The sequence below is a fragment of the Lycorma delicatula genome, chromosome 4 (genome assembly GCF_047948215.1).
Source record: "Lycorma delicatula isolate Av1 chromosome 4, ASM4794821v1, whole genome shotgun sequence".
Classification (NCBI taxonomy): domain Eukaryota; kingdom Metazoa; phylum Arthropoda; class Insecta; order Hemiptera; family Fulgoridae; genus Lycorma; species Lycorma delicatula.
Window position 1 is genome coordinate 155,862,835 of NC_134458.1, and position 26,114 is coordinate 155,888,948.

Here is a 26,114-nt window from a genome sequence, read left to right on the forward strand (position 1 = left end):
TTCCAACAAAATTCTTCAGTGATTAAATAATTTTAGCAGAAGTTTGTTAAAATTGAAGTGTAATGATTTCATTTGCTAGATCTGTGCTCCAGAATTTTGTTTTTAGGGAGCTACATATAAAGTTTTCAAATTATTATTACCTTGTATTCTCCAAGAACTTTAAAATTCTGTTGCCAACTTCAGCCAGAACATTGCTTATGAATATATTCAAAGAGATTAAAAGAAATTGTTTAGGCATTGCCAGAAAATTTCAAGCTACTACTTAAAATTTAAGTGTTGGGTTTTATTAAAATTAGTTTATTGCATAACAGATACATAGATAGGTTATTTGTGAACATGCTATATGAACAGGTACCTAAACTAAGATAGTTTTTAGACTGTTTCGTGAGACTAACTACAACTTAAAAATCTTTTTCTTTACATTTCTGAAGACTCAGTCCCTTTTTTCTCTTAATCTATACATTCAAATAGCATTATTTTATTTTTGTTCTGACCACTACAGATCATGTTTGCATAGTTTTGACTTTTTTCTTTTCCCAAAAGGTTTTCATTCTTTCGCTCTGTTGTTGTTCCCTTAATTTTGTCTATCTATTCAGGTTTATTTCTCGTTCTTTTTCTTTCTCTTTAGCAACGTAGATTCTCAAATCACTTTTCTAAATTTGCAAAACTGTAATGTTTTCCGGATTAAGTCCCCTATTTTTTATATTTATTTGTAAATTTTTTTTTCACTTTTAAATTTGTAAACTCCATCTTCATATTTTGGTCCATAAATGTTTCTTAAGATTTTTTCTGCGTCAGCTATTTCTTTTTTTGAAAAAACTGCATACAGTGCTTCTTCTGGTAGGACTACAGTTTTATAATGCCTCAATTTGAAGTTTTATGACAGGGATTTTTTATCGTAAATATTCTTTGTGAGATGATAGGTAGTTTACATTTGTCATACTCTATTCTTTATCCCACCTTTTTCAGTTTTATTTGGTGTTATGATTTCTTCCAACTGTTTAAATTTTTGAACTCTACTTATTTCTTTGTTGGAAATTTTAAGGATTTGAGTTCTGTTCTCTTTGTTAATGGAAAATCAGTTTTTTCATAAGAAATTTGAAGACCAATTTTGCTTGCTCATTCACTTAGTTTTTGAATTTTGATTTTAGCCTAGTCTGTATCTCTTGCAAAAATTGCAATATTGTCTGCTAAGCCCAGAATGTTAGTATTTATGAATTTAGTTTTAGTGCCCATTTTATGTTTTCATGTATGTTTAACTTTTTAAGTTCTTTCTCCCATTCTCTTATAATTTTTACAGCACACTGTTAAAGAGGATTGGTGACAGTCCATTTCCTTGCCTTACGCCAGTTTTAATTTTGAATGGTTCTGAAAGTTCCCCTAAGAAATTCACTTTTGATTTTGTGTTTGTTAATGCTTCTTTTACAGTATTTATTGTCTAGGGATCTGTTTTAAATTCTTCAAGGATTTTAAGTAGAGATTCCCTGACGGTAGAGTTTTTGGCTTTCTTAAAATCTATAAAAATTGTAACTAATTTTGGGTTTTTAATTTTTTGGTATTGTAAAATTTGTTTTAGATTAAAGATTTGCTTTACACAACTTGCAGGTTTAAAACTATTTTGGTAATTTTCAGATTTCTTTTTCTATTGTCAGTTGTATTTAAACTAACAATATTTTGGACAAAACTTTGTGTGGGACTGACAGCAGTGAAATTCCTATGTAGTTGATGTTTGTTTTATTTCCTATTTTGTGGAAGGGATATATTAAAGTGTTTTTCCAATCTTCTGGAATTCATTTTGTTTCCTAAATTTCTTTAAAAATTCTTTCCAGTTTTTCGCTCGGTTCATCGCTGGCATATTTTAACATTTCTTCCCCTATGTACTATCTTCTCTACACTTTTTTATTTCATCTGTGTTTGGTGGTTGGGAAATTTGGGAGTTTAGATTATTTTTCTGGAAGTTAAAAGTTTCTTTAGGGTCGGGACAATTCAGCAGGTTTTCAAAATATTTTTAGATAATTGTATTAAATTTTCTTGAATATTCATTAGCGACTTCCTCAGCTTCTTCTTTTATCTCAAAAATCAGCTTAGATTAAGAGCATGCTGAGATCTGATCAAAAGGACAATTTTTCACACTTCTTTCACACTTTTTCACCTTTTTTTTCACACTTTTTCAACTTTTCACACTTCTTCTTTTATCTCAAAAATCAGCTTAGATTAAGAGTATGCTGAGATCTGATCAAAAGGACAATTTTTCACACTTACTTGATTATCACACCATAATTTTAACATTGTTTCCATCTCAGTGATAACACCAAGATTTTTATGAACGATGCTTGAATTAAAAAATTGAGCATTTTCCATAGTTTCAAGAATTTTTTCTTTATCTTTTATAATTGTTCTGACTGTCGATTCTGATAGGTCAAACTTCTTTGCCAATTCACAAATTTTTATTTTTTCATTAAAGTCTTTGATAATGTTAAGTTTACCTTCCAAAGATGTTTTTCTTTTCTTGATTCATGCAAAAGAATCAGTTCTGCTTCATTTGGATGACATAGTAGAGTCTGTCAAGTCTCCGTATTACATAGAGAAATTATATTCTCAATGTGTGTAATTTAAAGATATTTTTCATTATTTTATCATAATCATTATTTAGTATTGAATTATTACTTCAGGAAAATCAAAGAAAAAAAGTTAGTTGATTAAAAAAATGATGCATAGTACAAAAATGGTACTTATTATCACATTATGTACACACTTAGATCATGTTCAGTTTCTTTGGATTGATTTTCTGTATTCCTTTTGCTATTTTAATAAAATTGAAGTAAAATAATTAATAGTTTTACCTTCAAGAGAGCCTTAGATTACGCTTACAAAAATTTCTTTCTTTGTATGCTTTGTTATTTTTATGAAGATACAGGTTTCCAACCATTGCATTTCTTACAAGTGCAAGTTTTTCATATTGGCTGTTTTTTTATGCATGTCCAGATTTTAAATAAAGATTAAAGTAAATATTTAACTGAATTAAGAAAGCTTAAAAGTTAAAAACAAAACTTTTTCAGTTTTTTAAATTTTTTTTTCTTCAGTTTGTTAAATTTTGAAATCTGCACCAAATTAACTAAGATGTTTGTAGTTGTTTTAAATTTAGCTTAACTTATAAAAATCTAAATTTAAGGCACTCATTTTTTTTATAGTCTTTTAGATTGTTCCTTTTAAAGAAAAAGTTTATATAATGCTATTATGTACATTTTATGTTGTATTTTAATATTTATGCAAAATAATTTTTAAATAAAAATAAAATAATATTTTACTTACGAAGTTCATTTGGCATTTCCTGTACTTTTATACATTGTTTTTCTGTTGTTATACCACCCCATGCAGTACTTGGATATGCTGGTTCACCATGTAAAGAGACATCAAGACCTGCAAAATAAATGAAATAGCATTGTATTTTATGTGTTAAAAATAGTTTTAAGTGTTTTAATACTTTTTTCTTTTTAGAGGTGTGTATAAGTAAGTCTATGCAGAAATAAAGAAAGCACAGTTTTTTTAAAAAAAAAAACAGCTTTTTCTATTTTTCAAGATAGCTTTGTTTCAAGTCTATACTCTTTGTCCAACGTTGCTTAAGTTAGTTTGATTTATGCTAGTCTTCAATTTAGGCACATGTTTTAATAATTACTTTATAATTTTGTGTTCATTTCAGCTAGTGTAACTCAATCTTGCTATAGTAATTGTTTAGAAATGAGCTGGTGCTTAGTGAAAAAGAACGTACTTTTTGTCAAATATAGTTTTTTTTTTTATTTCCTCATTTAGATGATCCAGCAAGATGCATAATATTGCATAGGTTATCATTTTACCCAATTATCCAGAAAGCTAATAAAGATTATGTCACGAGTAAACCAAAGCAACAGTAGTCATCATCTTTTCTACTAATGGAATATTTTCACCTCCTTTGTAGCAAGTTTCCCAATTGCAGCCCACTATTTTGACTGTTCCATAGTTTTCAGTTGATAATGATGTATCCAAGTTTCATTAACTATTATGAAACAATGCAAAAATTCCTCTTAATTACTTTGAAGCTGTCTCAAACTGTGTTTAGAAATGTTCACTCATGCAAGCTTCTGATTAACTGTGAATAAACAATGTGTCCATCTTGCAGACAGTTTTCACATTTGTAACACTCATATGACGAACTCGTTGTCGTCTCTGTGATCTCATATACTATTCTCCCATCACCCAAATCACAAATTTTAATTCTCTGCTCATCAGGCGGTCCAGAATCACTCCAAAAATAATCAAATCACTTGTAAACTGTTTTAATCAATGGAGATAACTCACCATAATATTTTTTTGCAGTTTTTCCTTTGCATATTACAAATGTTGGAACACCACAAAAAATTCTCTTCCATCCAGCTTTTCACAACTTACACTACTTCATTGACTCATATGACTGCTATAAACAGAATTAAGAATGCATTGAGCTGAAATGTGGTATAAACTTCTAGCAGGTGTAAAGTAAACTAAGAATAAGTTCAACAATGTACTGTGAGCACTATCTTCTGATTTTGTATAAACATATCAAATGGTCCCTATGTATGTGTAGAATATCAAAAATATACAAACTGCAATAAAGCAAAAACAAAGCAGGTTATAGTTAATATATTTTCAGTATTTTTATTTTATAAAAGAATAAATAAAACTTATTTTCAGAATATGAACTGGAAGTGTTCTCAGAATATCTTTTTTAAAATTAATATGCAGTTTATTCATTGGTGATCTTGTACATGGTACCTGTTTTGAACTGGCAGAATGTTCAGCATTTGTGCAGCTCTGTTAATGATAAAAAAATTGTTTTCTATAATGTTTTTAAAGCTACTCTAGCTCCAAAAATATGGTCTTGTGGAAAGATATAAACACAAATTGTTTTGTGTTTAGTTTTTGTTTCAAAACGTAACCATATTCTATAGTGCAGTAAATTTTAATTTATAGTAAAGTAATAGGATAATAATCTATTTATTTCAGATTTGACTTTGAACTAGGATATTATATAATGTTTATTTTTATTTAGATATATATATATTACAAAACTTATGTTGTAAATATTACCTAATTGTTGTAAATAATGTTTTACCTTTTAGTTCTTCTTCTTCAGAAACTCTTAAGTATCCTGTGATTTTTAAAATGCCAAATAATACTATACTTGTTATTAATGACCAAATTATAATAATTACTACTCCATAAAAGTTGTTTAGTAGTTGCTGAAAAAAAAAAAATTGTATGAATCTTTTGCTGCTATATGCTTTGTTATAAATCTGAAAAAAATAAAATAATTTTGGACTAGTAGCTAATTGTATTCTAATCAGTCGTTTTTACCACTCTTGGACTATGTAAGATTCATGGTATGTAACCTTTCAGTTTGAATATTGAAGCACTTCCACTTATCCATTCCCTCTGAAATTTTGCATACAGGTTTGCTCCTGATGACAACACATTTTAGCAACATTTTCAAGTCGCTAAGATGCGTTAATTAGTGAAAAAAATTCCGCTTGAACTTATGCAACCTTGTTTACATGCATATTTTCTTAGTGAAAGAATTATCCATGTTTGTGATATTGTCATTTCAATTGATTAAATTGAATGAAAGTTTTTTTCTATGGCGGAGGCAAAAATTCAAATTTCATATAACCATTACATTCAATATTTATATCTGATAATTCATGATACTTATAAGCTAGTAAATACAAGTCATTACTCCTCTTCGATTGTAATTGAGAAGTGTGCATTTTCCCTGTGTAGATTACAAACTAAGATCAAAATCACCTTAAAATTGCAAAAAATAAACATCAAAAAGGTTAAAAAAAGTGAAAAAAAAATCAAAAAAGTAATTTTGCTGCTGACAGAACTTGAACACATGACCACACACCCGGCAAAGAAAAAATTGCCTACAACTTTGGTTAAATTATGGCTGGAGTCTGGAATTTCCTTTGGTGTATTCAGTGAAATTTTTGATTGGTTCAATGCTTGAATGCAAGATAGATTTTAATAAATGAGACTAAAGCCCCATTTTTTGTGAGGTTTGAAGTGTATATGAGTACATACATTAGTATTTTAAGATATATAAACTTTTAAAGCTGCCTGTTCTCTTGTTTGCAGTATTGGAAATTGGAGGCATGAAAACTTCAAAAGATTGCTCAAACCTGTTTGCTAACACAGCTGTGAAGTATAAACTTATTAAGACTGAATTAGAAAATGAAAAATATGTAAAAAAATGTTTAAAACATCACTTTTAAATTAAATGCACTAAAAGGTAAAAAATAATTTTAGGACTGTAATTCAGAATGGATATGAATACAATCTTTGATGGTGATATGTAAGATTATGTGAAAGTCATTACTTCAAATTAAAAACTTTATGTTTTCCAGTTTTTTCATATGCGTGATGAATGGCCTAAAGAGTGGAGAGCTCATGACAAAGTACAAATCTTTGCTCCCCCTCTTTAGACCTTTCATCACGCATATGAAAAAATTGGCAAAAACATTAAATTTTTGATTTGAAGCTATGACTTTCACATATTTTTACGTCACTTCAAAGCTTGTTGGCAATCCATTCTGAGATACCGTCCTAAAATTATTTTTTACCTTTTAATACATTTGATTTAAGAGTGGTATTTTAAACGTTTTTTTTTTGTTTTTTTTACATATTACTGATGTGATTGCATTAATAGCATTTACATACATCAATGTGATTGAGATTTATTAATATTTAAATGTATTTGATATTTAATAATACCAGATTTATCAGATAGCAAGCTGTTTATAACAAAATAAGTGAAGTTTGGAGATCATAATGTAGAATTGGAAAATAATAAATTTATGTGCATTAATTATATGTATGTTAAACTTATTTAAAACATTATTAGCATTTCTTATTCCACTGTATTATTTAATAGTTGTTAAATAAAAATAAACATGTGACTATAGGGACCATCAGATATTGTAAAGTCACTTAATAAATATTTTACAATTCTTTATTAGTAAAAGTTTTATTTCATATGTTATAGAGATTTTTATCAGACTTTATAAGCTACAAATTATTTTATTAAATTGCTATAAAAATGTATAAATCATAATGATTACATTCATAATCTTGGACTCTGCATATGTTTAGATATTTATAATACGGCCCATCCATTGTTTCTCTGGGTACCAGAATTTTTAACTTAGGGCTCCTTAGTTAAAGTATTTGTATATCATGAAACTGTCCTGCAATGGTTTGATATTTCAAATAATTTGCTATTAAAGATTATACAGTTATTTTCGTAAATTTTCATTGCTTAAAATTTTTGTTAAAATTCATCTTGAGCATAATAATTAAAAAAAGCAGAACAGGTTTAATTTTTACTTTCCCAGCTATATAATCATAGTTATACTATTTGGCTATACAGTATACAATATATGGGAAAGTATGTTAATCTTGACAAATATTGCATGTTTGAGTTTTTCCAGATCTTGATGTTTCATAACCCCCTCTAATCAAAAAACGCAATTTTAAAGCATTGAAAAATTCTTGAAGGAAAAAATTGAATTAAAATAAGATTATTCCAGATATGAACTTTATGTGTCGGTTTGTATCTCAAAAGTTTACTCTAAGGGTAAGTCAATTTTTTTTTCTTTAATGTCCATAATTATCATAACATAATTTAAGGTAAGATAAGTACATAGTTTAAATATCACTTAGGTACTTAAAGTACTTTTTTAATATATTTGGTCTTATTGAAACAACCATAAAAAGGTTGGACAAAAAATTGTTTTTTTCTTTATCATTTCTGGACTAATTAGATGATTCCATTACATTAGTATGTCACTTTGGTAATGTATTCAGGAATTTCATTCAGAGATGGATGATAAGCAAAATTATTTTGATTTTTGGAATAAAATGAATCTATCATTTCAATGAAGTTTATATTAGTTGGATGTAATGGCTCACTGCTAAATGTACTTGTAGGTGATTTTAACTTTTAGTGCAGCTAGCAGAATTTGCAATTTAGAGAAAGATGTACATAGTTGATTGGTTATATTCGAGTACTCTGCAAAATATATATACATATGTTTGGTTTTCAGTTTACAATAAAGGAAACTTAATTTTATAATATACATTTTAAGTAATTCTTTAATATTCTAATATGATAATCTGTATATTCTAGTATTCTGTAAGGGTCCCAGTTTTTCCGGGGCAGTCCTCTTTTTAGGAATTTTCTCTTGGAGCTCCAACAAGCTCCAAGCAAGGCACTAAATTTCCTGTTTTTCACAGAAGTTTTATCAAGTTTGTAAGTTTAAAATTTCTGCCTCTCTTCAAAACTCATCCAACATTGGTAGCAACGTTCCAGTATGAATCAAGCAGTAGCTGCTAATTCAATCCATCCTTATCTGCTGTTTGCAGATGCATCCATGAATTGAATCCATCCACATCTGCTGTTTGCAGATGTGGACGGATTCAATTCATGGACTTATATCTGGCTTTCTAAATACAATTTGGAAACAAAAAAATTTCAAATGCATAGACAAAATGTAAGCAGTTGCTGTCAATGTTTTAGCACCTCCAAGAAGATTAAAGACGTTCTAGACAGGCAGTTCTCATTTCTGCATTTTCTTTGCAAATGTACAGTAACCACATTGATCTGAGAATGTGCCAGTAATTGTTAGATACTGTTCTCTGCCAGATTTAGTTCGATCACAACTACTTAAATTTTTTTCCAGGTGAATCAATTGAAATTCTTTGTCAGCATCTTATGAAAACTATTCAAAGCCATGGAAATTGCTGATAAAATAGTAAATCATTATTTCTGCAGACAACACTAATACTAAACTTTGGTGGAATGAAATATGGTAAAAATAACCTGTACTTCAAACTGAAGGAAAGAAGTAGGTGTGGGGTGTGTAGCACATTGTTTATAATGCAATCAAAACTGTGATTGTGAAAATTTTCTTCTATTTTCACACATGTTTAAATCATTTTGTGACTTCACTGAAGCTGATTTCAAAAATTTTCAGGACACAGCAATATTAAAAGGTTGTCTCTAGGATCAGCTAGTTGAAATGTGTGACCCTCTGCATTCCTTTTTAATTATTGAAAATTGCTCAACTATCATTAAAGCATTTTTTAAAAATATGTTGCACAAGGGTACCACATGATAGCCAACTTGTTGGAAAGTCAAACACAAATAGAGGTGTTTCAAGTGATGTGTCAATTATTAAAAGAAAAAAATAATGGAGGCCAATATGCCAGTGAGAATGACAAAACTTAATTAAGAATGTTTGAAGACAGAAATAATTATATATTAGAATTTTGTATAAAAATTTTTACAATAGACACACCAGTGTTAATTTGTAGTATGTTGGGTTATATTTATTGAAACCAGCAGGTTGCTGAACCTTCTGGTTTCAGTAACCTTGTTTGCAAAAGATTGCTGAATGTGTCATTTGAACATAAAAGTAGAAATAAATGCATTTAGTTATGAATGAAATTATTCACCAGAAGTTGTTAAAGCTTTACGTGGAAATGTAATTTTTTAGCATTTGAAAAATGCTATACCTAACTATTATTCCATCACGGAGATCGGCAGACAATGATGAGAAATCAATTTTTTTAAATTCTTCGCGTTTAAGTTGTTGATCTTACTGGCTGTTTTATTGAAAACCTTTTAATACTGAAAGAAAATGTAATTTCGCAACCTAGATATAATTATGGTGGCAAATTATATAAAAAATAATAAATATTTTATTCAGATTTATAAAAAGAATTATTTATGCCAGCCCGTTAATAATGAAAACACGAAAATTAAAACATTGATGAATAATAAAAATAATTATTGTATTCCACTCCAGAATTCACTTACGATGGAAATGAAAGTAATTAATTTTATTGAACTACCACTTGAAGCGCTAATATTCCTCGCAATAGCTTATAGAGTTTATTTTTTGATAAGCAATATGATTAATTTTGTAGAAAACTGTTTTTTCTATTAGCGATGGCTGTTTTTACATTTTTTCATTATTGTTTTAATAAATATTAGCGCAAAAGTAATTTCAAAAGTTTTTAATAAGTATGATAATATTTGCGTATAAATTCATAGTTGTGATTTGAATTACGTTGTCCCATTTTTTTTTTAACAAATATAGTTATCGCCATCTTTTTTCAAAATACAACGCGGGAGTAGTCTGTTAACATCATGTTCAGTGGAGTTAATTGTAACTTAGTCATCGTGTGCTAAATAGCTATACATCATTGTGTCTTTTATTTATAAATTTCAATTAATATCTTTAATGATGTTATCAATAACAATCCCAAGACGATTACGGAAAGGTAACAATTTCATTATGTATATACGTTTTTTATTTTTACCTAACCTCACAACATGATAATTAATTACGTGTAAGAATTTACGAATTGTCTTCGAATTTTGTAACAATCTATTTTTTGTTATTGTTGTACCTTTAATGTTTATAGTCTCATTTCGAGTAATGGGAACAATTTTTTTATTTTTAAGTTCCAAAATTACTTTTATTTTGATGGGAGTTTTAATTTTCTTAATTATAGAATAGAATTTTTTTTAAAATCTGTGAAGAGAATATTGTCTGCTGAAAATGACTTCAGCCATTTTCTACTATTTCTCATTGACATTTGTACAAGTAAAAAAGATTAACTATGGAGTAGTTACATATGAAATTGTCATGTTAATGATTAACATATTCATATGAAGCTTTCTTATATAATTTTTTTTTAAAAAGATTTAACTCACTTGAGTAGATTTAGTTGTTATGCCATGAATTAGTCCATTTTTTTCTAATAATGGTCCTGATATAACTCCCCAAAATCCACCACCAAAATGAACAGCAACTGCATCCAATGGGTCATCAACTGTAATATTGAAATATAATGTATAATATATATATGAAAATATGTTGTATACTTGTAGGCTTATAATTTTAATCATTAAAAAAGCCATGATATTATTTATTCTTAATGTGCAAAATTATGAACAGTAAATATCTTAATTAGTTCTATTTTTATTTGTTAGAATTATTTTTTATGTATAAGTCTTACAATGAATTTTTAAATTTTATGTGATTGCTTGTCAGAAATCTTTGGTTTTATGTTTAAATAAATAAGCTATGTTGTAGTATTATATAGTAAATATCAAAAGGAGCATTATAAATATATATATATATATATATATATATATATATATATATATATAATATGTAAATATGTTGAAATCATACTTTTTATTTAATCAGCAGATTTCAATTAGTAAGCTTCTACAAAAAGTTTGTTTCCAATAACTTAAAAGCTAGTCAAGTAAGCTTATATATTTATTTTAAGGAACCATTTACCTCTTATCTTTTCCATAAATGACCGTAAACCCCAAAATATAAAACAGGCAATTGCTCCAGATGTAAAACATCCTACTGTTGGTAATGTATTAGCACTTGCACACACTGAAACCTGTGAAAATATTCAATCTGTTTAAAAAATGTTTACAAAGACAAATTAATTCTGTGATGTGAATTAATATCCATATTAATTATCTTTTGGAAACATATTGATGAATCCAATGTATTTGAGTGACTAATTAAACAACTTTTGTTTTTCTTTAATAAATATATTTTTGAAGTATTTCTCGATTGAATGATATATTATGTTAGAACACTTTAAATTCATTTATTTATTTAAGCAGAGCATTATATTTTATTAATGTATTACAAAATAACACAAATGCTAAATTAAATTGAAGAACATGCAAAAAAAATTACGTTGTTATATATTCTCATCAAAGAAAAATATGGTTGTGGAGTCTATACTAAATTTGTTTGCTTTCACAGTTTCTATAAATATATGACAGTGATATAGATACCTTTGAAAGTTTTCAATAAGTATGATAATATTTAGGTACATATAAATGCATAGTTGTGATTTGAATTAAGTTGTCCTGTTTCTTCTTTTTTTTTCTTTAATAAATATAGTAATATCTATCCTTTTTCAAAATACAACGTGGGAGGTAGTAGTAATGCTGCTTGTTTTAAACTTTATAAGCAAAATTTTTTTGTATTTTTTATAAGAAGGGGGTTTCCTAACCTTTTTTTATGAAATTATCCTTAACCGAGGATTAACCTTGTACCTCATTTGGAGATAAATTCCAATTTTCTCATTTTCTTTTTATCTTTCTCTCTTAAAACTAAAAGGAGAGGTATTTCTGAGAGAAATTTAAGAAAATGTAAAAAAATTTATAAATCTAGGGCTGTCAGAATTTTAGCTGGTGCCAGTTTTTTCCAATAGTGCGTCTTTTATTAAAATTTTACATCTTAACACTGAATACACTTGTTGGCATAATGTGTTTGGTAAAAATAGGTTGCAACTGTCTGTAAGAATCGCTGTTATGAATAGTATGGTTTAGACCTTCTTTGGATCAAGTTAAGAAAGATTTTCTAATCAGAACAACCAATTTTTTTTTGGTAATGTAATTTTTGTACCATGCTAGGCAGATAATTATTTGTGTCGTAATAGGGTTATAACCTAATAATCTATTGAGAAGTTGGAATAATTATGAAATGACAGTGATGAACTGATGTAATATAAAGTGCCTGTCTCCTGAACTATTAGGCCTAGCAATGTCAACTTAATATTTGCTCTATAAAACCTGTAGAAAGTTTTATTATCTTAAGTTTTTTACAAATACTTTGTATTTATAAAAAAACTAGAATTTATAAAAATTCTTAAGTGTTTTTAAAACTCTTAAGGATATCAATCCTATTTAATTTCATTCATTATTTGTGTAAGAAAAACTGTTGCATTCAGTGCTAACTAAATGAATTTAATGAATATATAACACTTAAAAGAATTAAGTCAAATAGGCTTATTTCACACTTTTTCTCTAATAGAACTTTTATCAAACTAAATTTTTAAGCAAATAGTATAATTGCTAATTAATTATTACCAACAAAGGATGGATACAAAAAATTCTGTAAAAAATTTAGGAAATATTTTGTAAATCAAAAGTACTGTATATTGAAAAATAGACTAGTTTGAGTTAGCATGGGAGTATAGGTCCTAGCATAAGAATTTATATTTGATTAAAAAGTATTATTTGTACTAGAAAAAGTAGATTTGTACTAGGCCCTCGAGTTGTACAAATTAGAAATATTACTCTGAGGGTGAACAGGGTTGAAAACTTCTGTTTTAGCTAACTGTTATTAACACAGTAATACAAACAAAATATTTTCTTCTCATTAATTGTATAGAAAATAGGGTTGATAAAATGCTTAATGGAAAGGTTGGAATGTCTAAAAGAATGGATTTTATAAAATAATTTACGAACATCTTTTTGTAGTTTTAGATTGTATTGTCACCTAACCCCACTGTGTACTATAAACCTAGCAATATCATTACAACTGCTCATTGGCTTGTACCTGTCACGTATAACTAAATCAGAATAAGTATTTTTGTAAAGACCTATTAGTTGGTTGCATATCATTTTCTATAGATTAGGTGGCATTAATATCAGAGTTTTGTAAATGAAAAACACAATGCTGTCTACCCAGTGTGGTGGTTACAACCTATACCATTGTTTATTCATTTCGCTGTTAATAGAAATTTCTAATATATATTTATATATATGTATGTTAAAATTTTTCTGACGTTGTTACCTTATGATTATTATTATTATTATTATTATTATCATAAACAAATTTCTAGGTAAATATTCTTGCGGAATAAAAAATTATGGAGGGATATCTCAATAAATGTGATTTTTTTTTTTTTGTGACAATCGATTGTCTAGAACCTGTAATTCAAATACTATTGACCAGTATGTAAATTTTGTAAAACAGATACAACATTTATAGAAACTCCTTAATATTTTCATGAAAGAATTTGTTTTGCTGTGTGCAATTGAATGTATAATTTGTCAGATTTTTTTTAATAAATACTGTATTTTTACAAGTCCATTAAGATAAAGCAGTTTGCCTTGGTGATACTACTCTTTACTAAAAGGGAGTTGTGATGCAAGAATGATGCACTGGGAGTAACACTCCCAGTGGAGGCTATCCTTTTAACTTTTCAAAATAATCAATGATCTAGAAGGATTGGAATGGTATTTATTATGCCTTCCATTAATTCAATAATTATGAGTACTCATCATGATAAGACATAACTGCTATTTCATAAAAACATCCATCAGCAAGAGACATTTTAAGTTCTGCACTCCATAATTGAAGTATATAGTATGACTTCATAAACTATGTATAAACTGCATAGTTTTAAAGAACTGTTCAACACTGTTATTCCATTTTAATTTGTTACTAATCTACTACTATGTCAAAATATAAATTCTTTCTTGAATTTTTGATTGTTGCATTCCAACATAACCTACCATTTTTTTGTAAATTTTGTAGAATAGATATACATATTTAGAAACTTCTCAAGATATGGTGTACTGCACAAGTATTCACGTAGCGATAATTCTGTATATCTCATGTATTTATTTATTTTAACACTGTGATAAAAAAAGATTCTTCTTTGATTAATAAATATTTTAATCAGTGTCATAATTCAGTAAACTTACCATACCAGCTAAAATTCCATTAAGAGCAAATGAAAATGACCAGCTTGGTGTGGTTGCAATACCACTTCTTGTTAATATTAATGCTATTACTCCTGCACCACACCCTCCATATATTGTGTTTGATATTGCACGTGCAATTATAGCTCCATCACCTGGATAAGTCATATGACCTAATGATCCTCCATTGAATGCAAGAAATCCAGATATCAATAGCAATCCTCCAAGACCTGTTAACTGATAATTTATTATTGTTAGAATTTCTGTGTGTAGTAGACCATTACTCATTTATATTGAATTCATTTAAATTGAGCTCTATAACAAAAGTGAAAAAATCAAATTAAAAATAAAATAAAAAAATATGAAATTGTTGATCAAAATTGATTTTGGAAGTTTTGCATGAGGACTGTTTTCTGGGGCACTGGGCATCTTTGGTTGATGGCTATCAAGGCAGTTTTTGAATTATATCCCTATATTACTTTCTTGGTAAGTATAGCCAAAATAGCTGTATTGAAGGGGAAAGTATGGTGATCGTGTCAAAAGATGGGGTATCAGGTTTTTTGCAACTCTTTGTTGTAGAATCCAAATAATTCATCTAGATAAAAAAAACATATTTATGTGTATGTGGGTACATATGTATGTACATGTGTTGCACTGCTTTTGATCTTATTACTCAGGATTGACCAAACCAATTTTCTTTAAATCTGGCTCATATTAATTTTTTTCAAAATTCATTAAGGGGGGTCAAGATATCGTGAAAAAACAAATTTTGATTTTCTTAAGAGTTGTTTTAGAGAAAAATTTATAAATTTGTTACATACGATTCATATATAAATAATCCAATTTCTTTTTCTTTCTATAAATCAATTCCCTCTTAAAATTAAAATATGTTTTTTCTTTTCCTCTATCACCTTTCAGTTGAAATATTTTTCAAAAATGTTTGTAAGTTTTACTTCATATATAAATCTATCAAAAAATGACTACAATCTTTTTAATTATAGACCCTGAACCTAAAATGTTGAAATGTTTTTTTGAGAATTTTGTGCAAGGTATTGTATGACTTGACTAGCCAGAACAGTCATGCAATACTGTGCCAGCTTTTATTTATTTTTTTCTAATAGTGTGCAAGAAGAAAGTTATAAAAGTATATTAAGCTCTTTAATGATGTCAGGGTGAGGGACTATATGTTTAGCAGTTTTCAATTGTAACTCCCTCTACTTTGCATCACAATCATCCTGCTAAAGAAAAATAATACCTGCTGCTTTGAAACAGAAAATTTTATGAAAAATCACTTAAGTAGCATGGAATGTTTCTGTAAACTTATAAAAATGTCTGCAGACTGTGTCAAAATATGCAGACAGTTGGACTAAAAGTAGAGTTAAAACAAGACCTTGCTCTACTCTCAGATATTTTTTTATACGGCTTCACTATGATAGACAATATTAGTAAATATCTTGCTCAAAACATATTAAACTAATACTGAAACTGCCTTGAGAATTTGATTAAAAAGTGGTTTCAATATTTTATTTATTCTCTTATGTAAAATTTTTGATTGAATTTACGACTAATTTAACAGAGTTAGTTACATAATAAAAAAATAATTTATTATGTAAAAAATTTTGTAGGACATGTAATGGATTACATGCTTGTGACATGTAATGGATGTTGAAAGGTCAGTAGTCTCTTTGTTAGTTAATGAGTGGATTGTTATTATGAGTTATTGGTGAGTTGTTGCTTCTGGCTAACATTATTAGAACACTGTAACCAACAGGAAATAAGAAATGTTTTATTGTTTGTTTGTTGAATGTGATGCAACACATTATTAATTTTTTTTTTTTTTTTTTTGCTTGTTTTTAGTTTGCCTACTGCTTACATGTTTGTTACTACTTATTTGTTTGTTTTCCTTTCTTGCCTACTGAAGTGTTAAAACAATTTTAGTTACCTTACCACTTTCCCAAAACTTGTGTTTTTAATATAGGCAATTACAATAGTAATTAGATATAGTGTAAAAAAAAAATACTAATTAAAATATATTATACAAAATATATTTACCATTGTAGAATGTCCAGGCATATCTTGTGACTTCCCATTGGTAAAACGCCCAGTTCTTGGTCCAATAAAAAGTGCTGCTATAAATGAAGCAGTACCAGCTAAAGCGTGCACAACACCGCTTCCTGCAAAATCACTGTAGCCCATTTTATTTAAAAATCCTTCATTTGTCCATGCCCAATGTGATACAACAGGGTATACAAATCCTAGGAACAAGTTCTAAAATAAGTAGGATCCTTAGAACTAATTTTGTAAAGTTTTCTACAGAAAGTGGGAATTAATTTTTTGTTTATATTACTGTTTCTTATGGCTGTTACTTGCATAATATAAAACCATTTGTATTACAAATGGCTGGGGTTAGAAGTGCTTTATCTCAGATTAATGATACTCATCATACATTTAGTACTAGTTGTAAGTAGAGTGTAGTTATTGCTTACATGGCAGAATACAAATTTATTCAAACATAAGTTAGATGTTGTAAAGCTTTACCTAATAGGTAAAGCGCAGTTCAAACACAGTTCAACTGTTGTGGAACTTATGAATATGAAATAATAATCCTTCTTTTTTTTAAAAATTAAATAAATTAAAATTCATATTTGTAAAGTTACGTTTAATGAAAATAAATGATCCTTGGAGGCCTGCAGGCATAGAGGGTCACCAGCCCGCTGAATGTCAATAAAGATGTTTCCCCACTGGTTACTAGAAGGTGCCCAGTATGGTGGAGCTAGAGTGGCAGTTCTCCCAATTTTCCATAGCACTCATTCACAGCAGAAGGAATAAAGGATACAGAAACAGAAAGGGGATGATGAACACAAATAGGGATTGCCTCTGATTAGGTTAAATGGTAATAAATTACCCCCATTAAATGTATCTATCTCTAATGCACATTAACACTTGATTGTATCACAGTAGTTTCATTTATATATTGTTTTTATTTACTTTTTAATCATTGATTGTAGCTGCTTAATAAATATTAAAAATAAATCTGGGCCCAGCAATTGAACCCTATTATTGTGCAATTATGCTTAATTTGATTTTGTATCTGACAATTATTAAACATTTTTATAACCCCTATAACATAACATCCTTTTCTCTGAATACTTAACATAGTTGTAGAACAAGATAAATGAGGGATTTCATTTAATTATAGGAATTATGAAAATTGACTAAAATATGGTAATTAAATTTATGTATGATACCTGACAATACTGCACAGTAACATATATATGCAATATAATTACAACGTTCGGCAACTGCTCCGCTAATAATTGTTGCTGCTGTTGCAGCAAAAACAAACTGAAAAAACCAATGGGACATTTTGTCATCGGATAATCCTATACCAGCCCAATTTGAATATCCTAAAAATTGATTGCCTTGACTGTATGCTAGTGTGTAACCGATTAGCCAGTAAGATATAGCACTGATGACTGAAACAAAAAAAAGGTGAAAATTAGTTAATTTACAGTAACATTTAAATTGTTTGTACAGTGTTATCATGTATTTATTTTAATATATGATATTTTATATGAGGATGAAAATATGTGTATGAGAATATTTTTATAATGGTTATCACCTTTCTAATTGCTAGATCAATCATGAAAAGAATCTTGTTTAGATTTTTTTTGCTTGTTTCTCAATTATTATTATTATTAGTGCTGATAATATATGTGCCCTTTATGCATGTAAAGCATTTGCAGTTTTAAATCTGCCAAGGACAGCTGCTTTAATTGTAATTTTGTTCATTGTCACAGCCAGTTCACGCAGTGAAAAAAGTGAATATGTTTTCATCATCTCTTGCATTTCAGTGGGCCTGGCATGCTGTCACACAAGTATGTTTGGCTCATTGAAATAGGAGGCTCCATCCTTATGAGCTTCCATTGTGTAAGTTTGAATGTTCTTTAATGTTTTTGTATAAAAATTAAAACAATAAGTTAATGCATTATGTAGATTGTAATCCAACACACACTGGAGGTGTAATATGAGAACTGTATGTATACAGTTCTCTCATAAAATGAATAATGCGGATTATATTTCCTTGCTTTGTTTGTCATAATGAATTAATTGTTTAAAAAAAAAAATTGATTTGCTAGTTGTTGCCTTTTTTAATTAACTGCTCGCCATGTATTTAGCTTTTAAATATAGCCAGCACCAATTCTTCAGACTCCCATTCCAAAGGGGCACTATTTTTTAACATTATTTTTTTGTGATTTATGAGATCTAGTTCATATCTTCAGGGTTTTGCAGTACCAGAATTTTATTTTCTAAGATGATATACTTATCATGTTCTAGATTTTGTGGAAGAGATTTTGCTACCAGGATTTTCTTTTTTGTTTTTTTTTTCTTTTTGAATGAATTTAGTTTTTTGGTAAATTACATACTTTTTTTATTGAAGAATTTGATCTAATTTACTAAGGTATGATTCAGTTAATTTAATTAATATTGATATTTATAATATCAATATTTTTGATATATAGTATCACATATAAAATAAAAATTAACAGTTTTTTCCTACAAGTGTTCAGTATAAACACCTTTTATCACACTCCCAGCAGATGTATGTCTGGACTAATAGAAGCGAAACTGCTTCAATTCTGTAACTCAAATAGGATAGATCAGTAGGTAATGGAAGCCAATACAAAATAAAATTCAAAAGAAGAAAACTACATGTGGTCAGATTGGGTGACCTTAAGAGGCCTCTGCTAATAAGCTCTTGTGATCAGATCCTTGCTGACCAATTCAGTTGTCAGAGAAAACATCATTCAACCAATCTCTTGTTTGAGTTATGCCTGTGAGGAGATGCATCATCTTGTTGCAAAATAAAATTTTCTGGTCCATCTTCTGTTGAAGAAAGCTGTGTATGCAGCATATCCAAATAAGCAACTACTGTTACATTTGCTTTAGCGACAAAGAACAGCCCATAAGCTTGCTGTTGGGATCACACACAGAAAACATTTAATTTTGGGAAAGTCTCTATCGCATTGTAAACATTCACAGGAATTTTCTGACTCTCAGATATGGACATTTTGTATGTTAACTTTTTCACTAAGATAAATTGTAGTCTGTAGGGTTCAAATCCTGTGAAAGCTGTAAACTGTGTGGATGTTTATGTAAGTGTTTCCTTAAAACATTACACATTGTCATCACTAACATCGCTAGTTTTTGCTGACTTTGATAACAGACTTTTCACTACTATGCAGGAAAAACTCCCTGACATGTTCAACAATTTTTTCATGTACTCTCATTTTTCTTATACTCCTCATCCCTTTACACAGACATCCAGTCATTTCAAATCAGTTATGCCAGCAACAAATGTTATTATCTCTCAGAGGATCACAATTTAATTTTCTATGGAAAGCACATTTAAGTGTAAGTACAGATTCACATTAAGCAAACTGCAAAACATAGAACGCTTTCAGTTCAGGAGTCACCATCTTTGCTACTGGGTGCTGTCAAGCAGAAATATAGGAAATTAATTATATCTGCAAATAAAGTTGTGCTTTTTGGCTCTTTGATTCTAGCTAAATCAACGGTAAACACCTCCCCCAAGAAATATTATAACAAATTAAAACACAGATATACCTTTTTTTTACCTGTATGTTTTTAGTAGTTTGTTTTTTCTAAATATTTTTAAGAGTGAAATATTATCTTGATTTAAAATTATAATATACGTTTTGGTCTGTTTAGTTTTTAGTAAAAGTCAAATATCATAAACTTGATGCTCCTTACATTACTTGAGATAGGTTTTCTCAAATTAATTTTTTCGCAAAGTATTATTTGTTAACTGACAATCGAAAAAAAGTTTATTCATCAAACAAAAACAAAGAAGAAAAAAGAAGTTTTGTGACACAAATTTTTTTTTTGCCACTAATGTTTTTAAGAATTACTAGATTCAGCTCTTTGACCAGTTTTATCCAGTTTTTCTGGCCAAAAACCACTTGAAATCTTCAAGTTTATCTCTTAAGTACCAAGAATTTCAGTATGGATTCATTTTACTTACAATTGAAGTAGAAATAAAGATGAATTGAATTGTTTTGCAAGCTTTAATTAAAAAAAAAGTGTTTCTGGACTCATGTTTCTACTACAATTAGGAATTTTTTTATTTATTTTCACTTGTAGAGCATGTCCTGAAAATCTTTGTGAGTCACTGGTATATAAAGATGTGGATAATAATATTTCCATATTCCAGAGCCTTAGCTAATGTTTTTCCCTACATTGTATTTCTTTCTTTTTTTTTAATGTATTTATAGTGAATTAATTTTGCTGCAAAGGTTTTTGAGGGGTCATAATATTTTTAATAAGAATACAATCTAATAAAATCATTAATAAAAACTAAAACTATCAGTCAACTGTTCCAGTTAAATTTATTTTCACTTAAAAACAAAAAAAAAGATAAAAAATAAAACTTTTTATAAGCTTTCACAGACATGTCAATGTGTGTATATATATATATATATATATATATATATATATATATATATATATATATATATATATATATATATATATATATACTTTCAGGAATCATATTCCTCTGCACTATATAAATTATATTAATCCAATCAACCCAAGTATAGAATTAATAAAATAGGGTGACACATATCTTATTCCATAATCATCAGTTGTTCTATGTGATTTTTCAAATCATTCGTTGCAAATTACACATTAAAATTAGAAATGCTATACTGTACAGGAGATTTAAAATTGTCAAAAGATCTTTTTCAATTATATCAAACCAGAAATAAAGTTAACATTTTTTTAAATACAAAAATATTAAATTGTAAATTAAAATTCAATTAAAAATTGCATATATATAAAATATGAAGTCATTAAAAAAATTAAATTAAAAGTCAAAATTAATATCAATAATAAAAATAAAACTAGCTAGCCAAAGTTATGTCACGACATAATAGGGTTTTTATACTTAATGTGTAATTTGCAATGTACGATTTGAAAAATTATATAGAGCAATTGATGATACGAGGTACTCGTGAAAGTGCTCTGTTTGGATTATGGAATAAGGTAAGTGTCTATTTTATTTTATTAATTCTGTATTTGGGATGATTGGATTAACAACATAATACAGTTAATTTTAATACAATTATAATACAGTTTCTTTCTTGAAAATTCATTCCGTAGTTATTGTGGCAAGAGGTTTTTTAATCAAAGTTAAAGTGTATTAAAAAAACAGTTAAAATGAAATTTTTCGTGGTTAATGTATGTTTCTCTTTTTCATATATGTTAGAAGTAGTAGGAGTGAATTCAGTGCTTGTGAATGCAATCATGAACTTATGCAATGAAAATTCCACAATGGTAAAGGTAGGAAACACAAGAAGAATTCATATTGATCAAGGATTCACACCAAATATGTGGATTGTCTCAAACTTATTCAAATCGTATTTCATTCCAAAATGAGAAAATTGCTCCAGAAGTGAAGAAATGTCTGTAAAGGTAGATCAACTGTATGCTTATGATGTACTTTGTAGATGACCACATGTTTCAACCGAAGGTGAGCAACACTTAACAGCAAAAATATGTTCGAGAATAGTACAATGAAGCTGATTTGAATATGAAATACAGCAAATGTAAATATGTATATGCTAGGAAAAGAGCAGTAAATGATTTTACAGTTAGTGAAAGAAGTATGTTTGAGGTGTGACTCATATTTGGAATTTGGAGATGGTACTTAATGAGAAAGGAACAGACAGATGAGATTATTATGTTGGGATACTGTGGATTGAATTGAAACTATATGTTCTCAATTCCTTTTTTTTTTTAGCACAAGAAAGAGGAAAAAAATAGGAGGTCTCTAGAACCTTGTTTAGATTGAAGGATTTTATGTAGTTGAAGCACAGAGGGTAACATAAAGGATTCAATTTAATATTATACTTGTTCCAGGTAAGAAAGCAATCAAATTGATTTATTATGAGCAGTTAAACAAATTGTATAGACAATTATTTATGTAAATTATTTAATAACTAGTTGTGTTTAATTAGCTACTGTGTAGCTTGACTAATTTCATGTTTATTTATGTGCACTTTTACAAATGTGTGGTACACACACATTCATGAAAGCCTGATGGTTATTTGCATAAGTAATACAGGAAAATATAATTACTGTGAAATAACTATGACATGTAATCTGTGATGGACAAATTTTTGTAATTTCTCCATTCAGCATTAGAGCAATTTTGTTTTCCCCTCCATCATATTAATTGTAATTCTAATACTAGCTTGTAACCAAATTGTTAATCTTATAGAAAAAAAAACGATCAATAAAATTTTTTTTTAAATTTACATGGGTTTTCTATAATACAACAAAATGTATATATAGTATGAATATATATATATTTTTATTGAGAATTTAAATAATTAACATATTGACCACTGTGCTAATAAAATTTAATATTAAATGAAATATAAACCACCAAAACATAGTGTGAATAGATTAAACTTACCATATTAATTCAAAGAATCAATTTTTGTGGGATCCTGCATCTTCAATTGTTATTAAATTCTATAATTACTTTAAAATATATTTTTTATTTATGATTTGTTAATTTATCTAAACCGTTTTTTCTGGACAGTAGAATTTGTGTATTCATCCATTATAAATTTCAAAATTTTCAAAAAAACAATTTTAACTAATTAACAAGGAATTTAATAACAACTGAAGATCTTGTGGGATCCTGTGAAAATCGATCCTTAGAACTAATTTAGTAAGTTTACTTATCTGTTTTCTGTGTTTTGGTGGTTTATATTCCATTTAATATTATATATATATATTTTTTTGTTTTAACTGTAATTTATTTATTCACATATTTCACATCATTTCCTTTCTTTTTTGTATTTTTATCTTAATTTAATTAATCTTAATGTGTTGGTAGTGTATATTGAAATTCTTGTGATCTTGTAAAAATTAATAGCTTTTAGCTTCTAATTTTTTCATGATACAGGTCTAAGTACATTTCTTTCTAATTATAATTAATTGGTTCAATTTTTCACATGCATTGCCAGTTCTTTAGACATCCTACTTTGTATAGCTTCATGATGTACGAGTAGTTAACACTGTGGACAATTATTTGGCTGGCCTTTTTTTTTTAAGGTGAGGTTGTTAATGTCATCTTTTTTGTGTTGTATTAAAATGTAGATGTTCTGTATAATAACATTTGTCCTTTACCAATGATTTTATTGTATCTTCCGTGAAACAAAAAACTTATGTTGTGGGTGACAAATAGTTCTGTCCTCTAATCTTTTGGATTCAATGATAAATTGAGGTCCAGTAATGTCACTTGTTAGTTAATTTTGTGAAAGCATGGTGTTTCTCGTAATCAAAAATGTTGCAATCTATAAAAAAGTGTGTGTATTTTTGAAGCATGTAGGAGGAGTGAAATTTTTTGTAAAAAATCTCATTACACTAGTATGTCTAAATGTTTTTTGAGAATTTGACTGGTTCTGTTTTTAAATGTCATAAATTATTATTGCTCAGATGTAAATAATCCATAGAAAATTATATTAAGCCTCAAAAAAAAAAAATTATGACAGGCCGTTGATTAGATGTACACATTATCAGTGTGTTAGCCCTGATACATGAAATTTTATCATAGTTCATGTATTCAGTTATTATTTCTTGCTGATGAAATGCTTTAGCTGCTGTATATAATTCATCAAAATCAATTTCAATTGATAAAAAATCCATTTTTCACTCATTTGCCATCAGGTCAGAATAAAGTTCAACAATCTCTACCTTATTATGCCCTTCCTTCATTCCTCCTGTAAAAACTTGATATATCTATTTTCTCTCTTTAATATTTTCTAATGCAGTCTAGTTGAATCTACTTTTATATTCCCCCACTTTCAGTTTAATTATTTAGTATCCTAAATTCCCAATTTTCTATGCATTGTCCTTTAATGTCTTTCATATTTTTTCATATATCTGAACATAAATCATATTTAGTTGAATAAATTTGATTTATTTAGCGGTTATAAAGTTCAATTTTTGTATTTGTTGTAGGCTATATCAGCAGGAGTGTATCTGTGCACTTGATTCAATATTTTTTTGTACAGTCTTTAGTACAGTAATTACTCAAGAGTACAGTCTTATCAGTAATTTTTATTTAATTACTGCAAACTATAGATGAAATGGCAATCTGTGTTTTGCTAAAACTGTAACATATAAAAGATAATGGTAAGATAAAATAGCACAAATTTCATTACGCGCTTAAAGCTTGTATATAGAATAGAATGGAATTTAAAAAAATGATGTATTATCACTAAATGATTTTATGACTCTTTTATTGCATTTTAGTTAAACAATATTATCTTATATAAAGTTTTAATAAATTAAAAAGTGTGTATAGGTATCATAAAATATCATTTTTTATTAATTTACTAGGGTCTTAACAAATTAGTATTCTGGTTTTGGATTATAGTTTAGTTTACTTCTTTCATGTGACTCAAATGGGGGATACTTATATTTGTTTTTTTAAGACATACAACATGCACTTATTTGTCAGATCAAATTTTTAAGATACAAAAATAGGCTGGTTTATTAAATAAATACATTCCTTTTGTCTATTTTTCCACGCAATCCCCACCAACTTCTTTGTACTTGTCCCATCTTTTTATGAGTCTTCTAATCCCCTCAGCAAAGAATTCTTTACCTTGATTTTGAAGCCAGATTTGTACTTTTTTCTTTACCTCTTTGTTGCCGTTGAACTTGCCATGCAAAGCTTTTTTCATTGGACCAAATAGATAAAAATCTGAAGGGCCAAGGTCAGGGTTGTAAGGAGTATGAGGTAGGAGCTCCCAACCTACTTTGCCAATAGTTTTCAGCATCCGTTGTGCTGTATGAGGTCAAGCATTGTTTTGAAGAAAAAGCATGTCTTTCCTCTGCCATTCCATACATTTCCTCTTCTAAGCGGGCTTGACTTTGTTCTCAATCATGGCTGAGTAATATAGGCTGTTGACAGTGTTTTGCTACTCCAAATCACAGAAAATCAGACTATGGACACTACAAAAGACTGTTAACATGTCCTTACCAGCCGATTGTTGCCAATGTTTGAATTTCTTACGGAAAGGAGATTCAGGGTGTTTTCACTGCATGCTTTGACATTTGAACTCCAGCTCAAAATGATGTATCAAAGTTTCATCACAGATTAAATAATCCTATAAATTTTTTTGTTAAAAATTATAATTGATTCATTTTTAAATTATACTTCAAAATGTTCTGCCAAAGAACTCTTGGTAGCTGATTATCTTTTTCTGTTGAGTCATAGTTCTGTTAGCATCAATTTATGTTATGTCTGTACAGAAAGGTTAGGAAACCTGTTTGTATGTCATTTTTAGTACCTAACTGAACACTACATTAGGTTTTTTCAGATTTAGTTTATTTGTAAATTTCATATTGCTTCAGGTGTCTTGAAGTTTTGATTTTAGTATGCTACGTGTTTAAT

The 26,114-nt window shown here is 28.2% G+C and overlaps 2 protein-coding genes across 4 annotated transcripts in view; one reads left to right on the plus strand and one right to left on the minus strand.

Moving 5' to 3' along the window:
• LOC142323994 (putative ammonium transporter 1) overlaps positions 1 to 26,114 on the minus strand; it is a 78,483-nt gene that overhangs the window by 5,195 nt on the left and 47,174 nt on the right. For all 3 annotated transcript variants that reach the window (XM_075364471.1, XM_075364472.1, XM_075364473.1), the window contains 7 exons: positions 17,863 to 18,090; positions 16,667 to 16,869; positions 14,618 to 14,851; positions 11,391 to 11,502; positions 10,796 to 10,914; positions 5,129 to 5,255; positions 3,313 to 3,420 (listed from right to left, as the gene is read on the minus strand). In XM_075364471.1, the coding sequence (XP_075220586.1) occupies positions 3,313 to 3,420; positions 5,129 to 5,255; positions 10,796 to 10,914; positions 11,391 to 11,502; positions 14,618 to 14,851; positions 16,667 to 16,869; positions 17,863 to 18,090 (1,131 nt within the window). The remainder of the gene's footprint in view (positions 1 to 3,312; positions 3,421 to 5,128; positions 5,256 to 10,795; positions 10,915 to 11,390; positions 11,503 to 14,617; positions 14,852 to 16,666; positions 16,870 to 17,862; positions 18,091 to 26,114) is intronic.
• LOC142323995 (lysosomal-associated transmembrane protein 4A) overlaps positions 10,230 to 26,114 on the plus strand; it is a 124,449-nt gene continuing 108,564 nt past the window's right edge. The window contains exon 1 of the mRNA XM_075364474.1: positions 10,230 to 10,359. Coding sequence (XP_075220589.1) covers positions 10,320 to 10,359 — 40 coding nt within the window. The 5' untranslated portion in view covers positions 10,230 to 10,319. The remainder of the gene's footprint in view (positions 10,360 to 26,114) is intronic.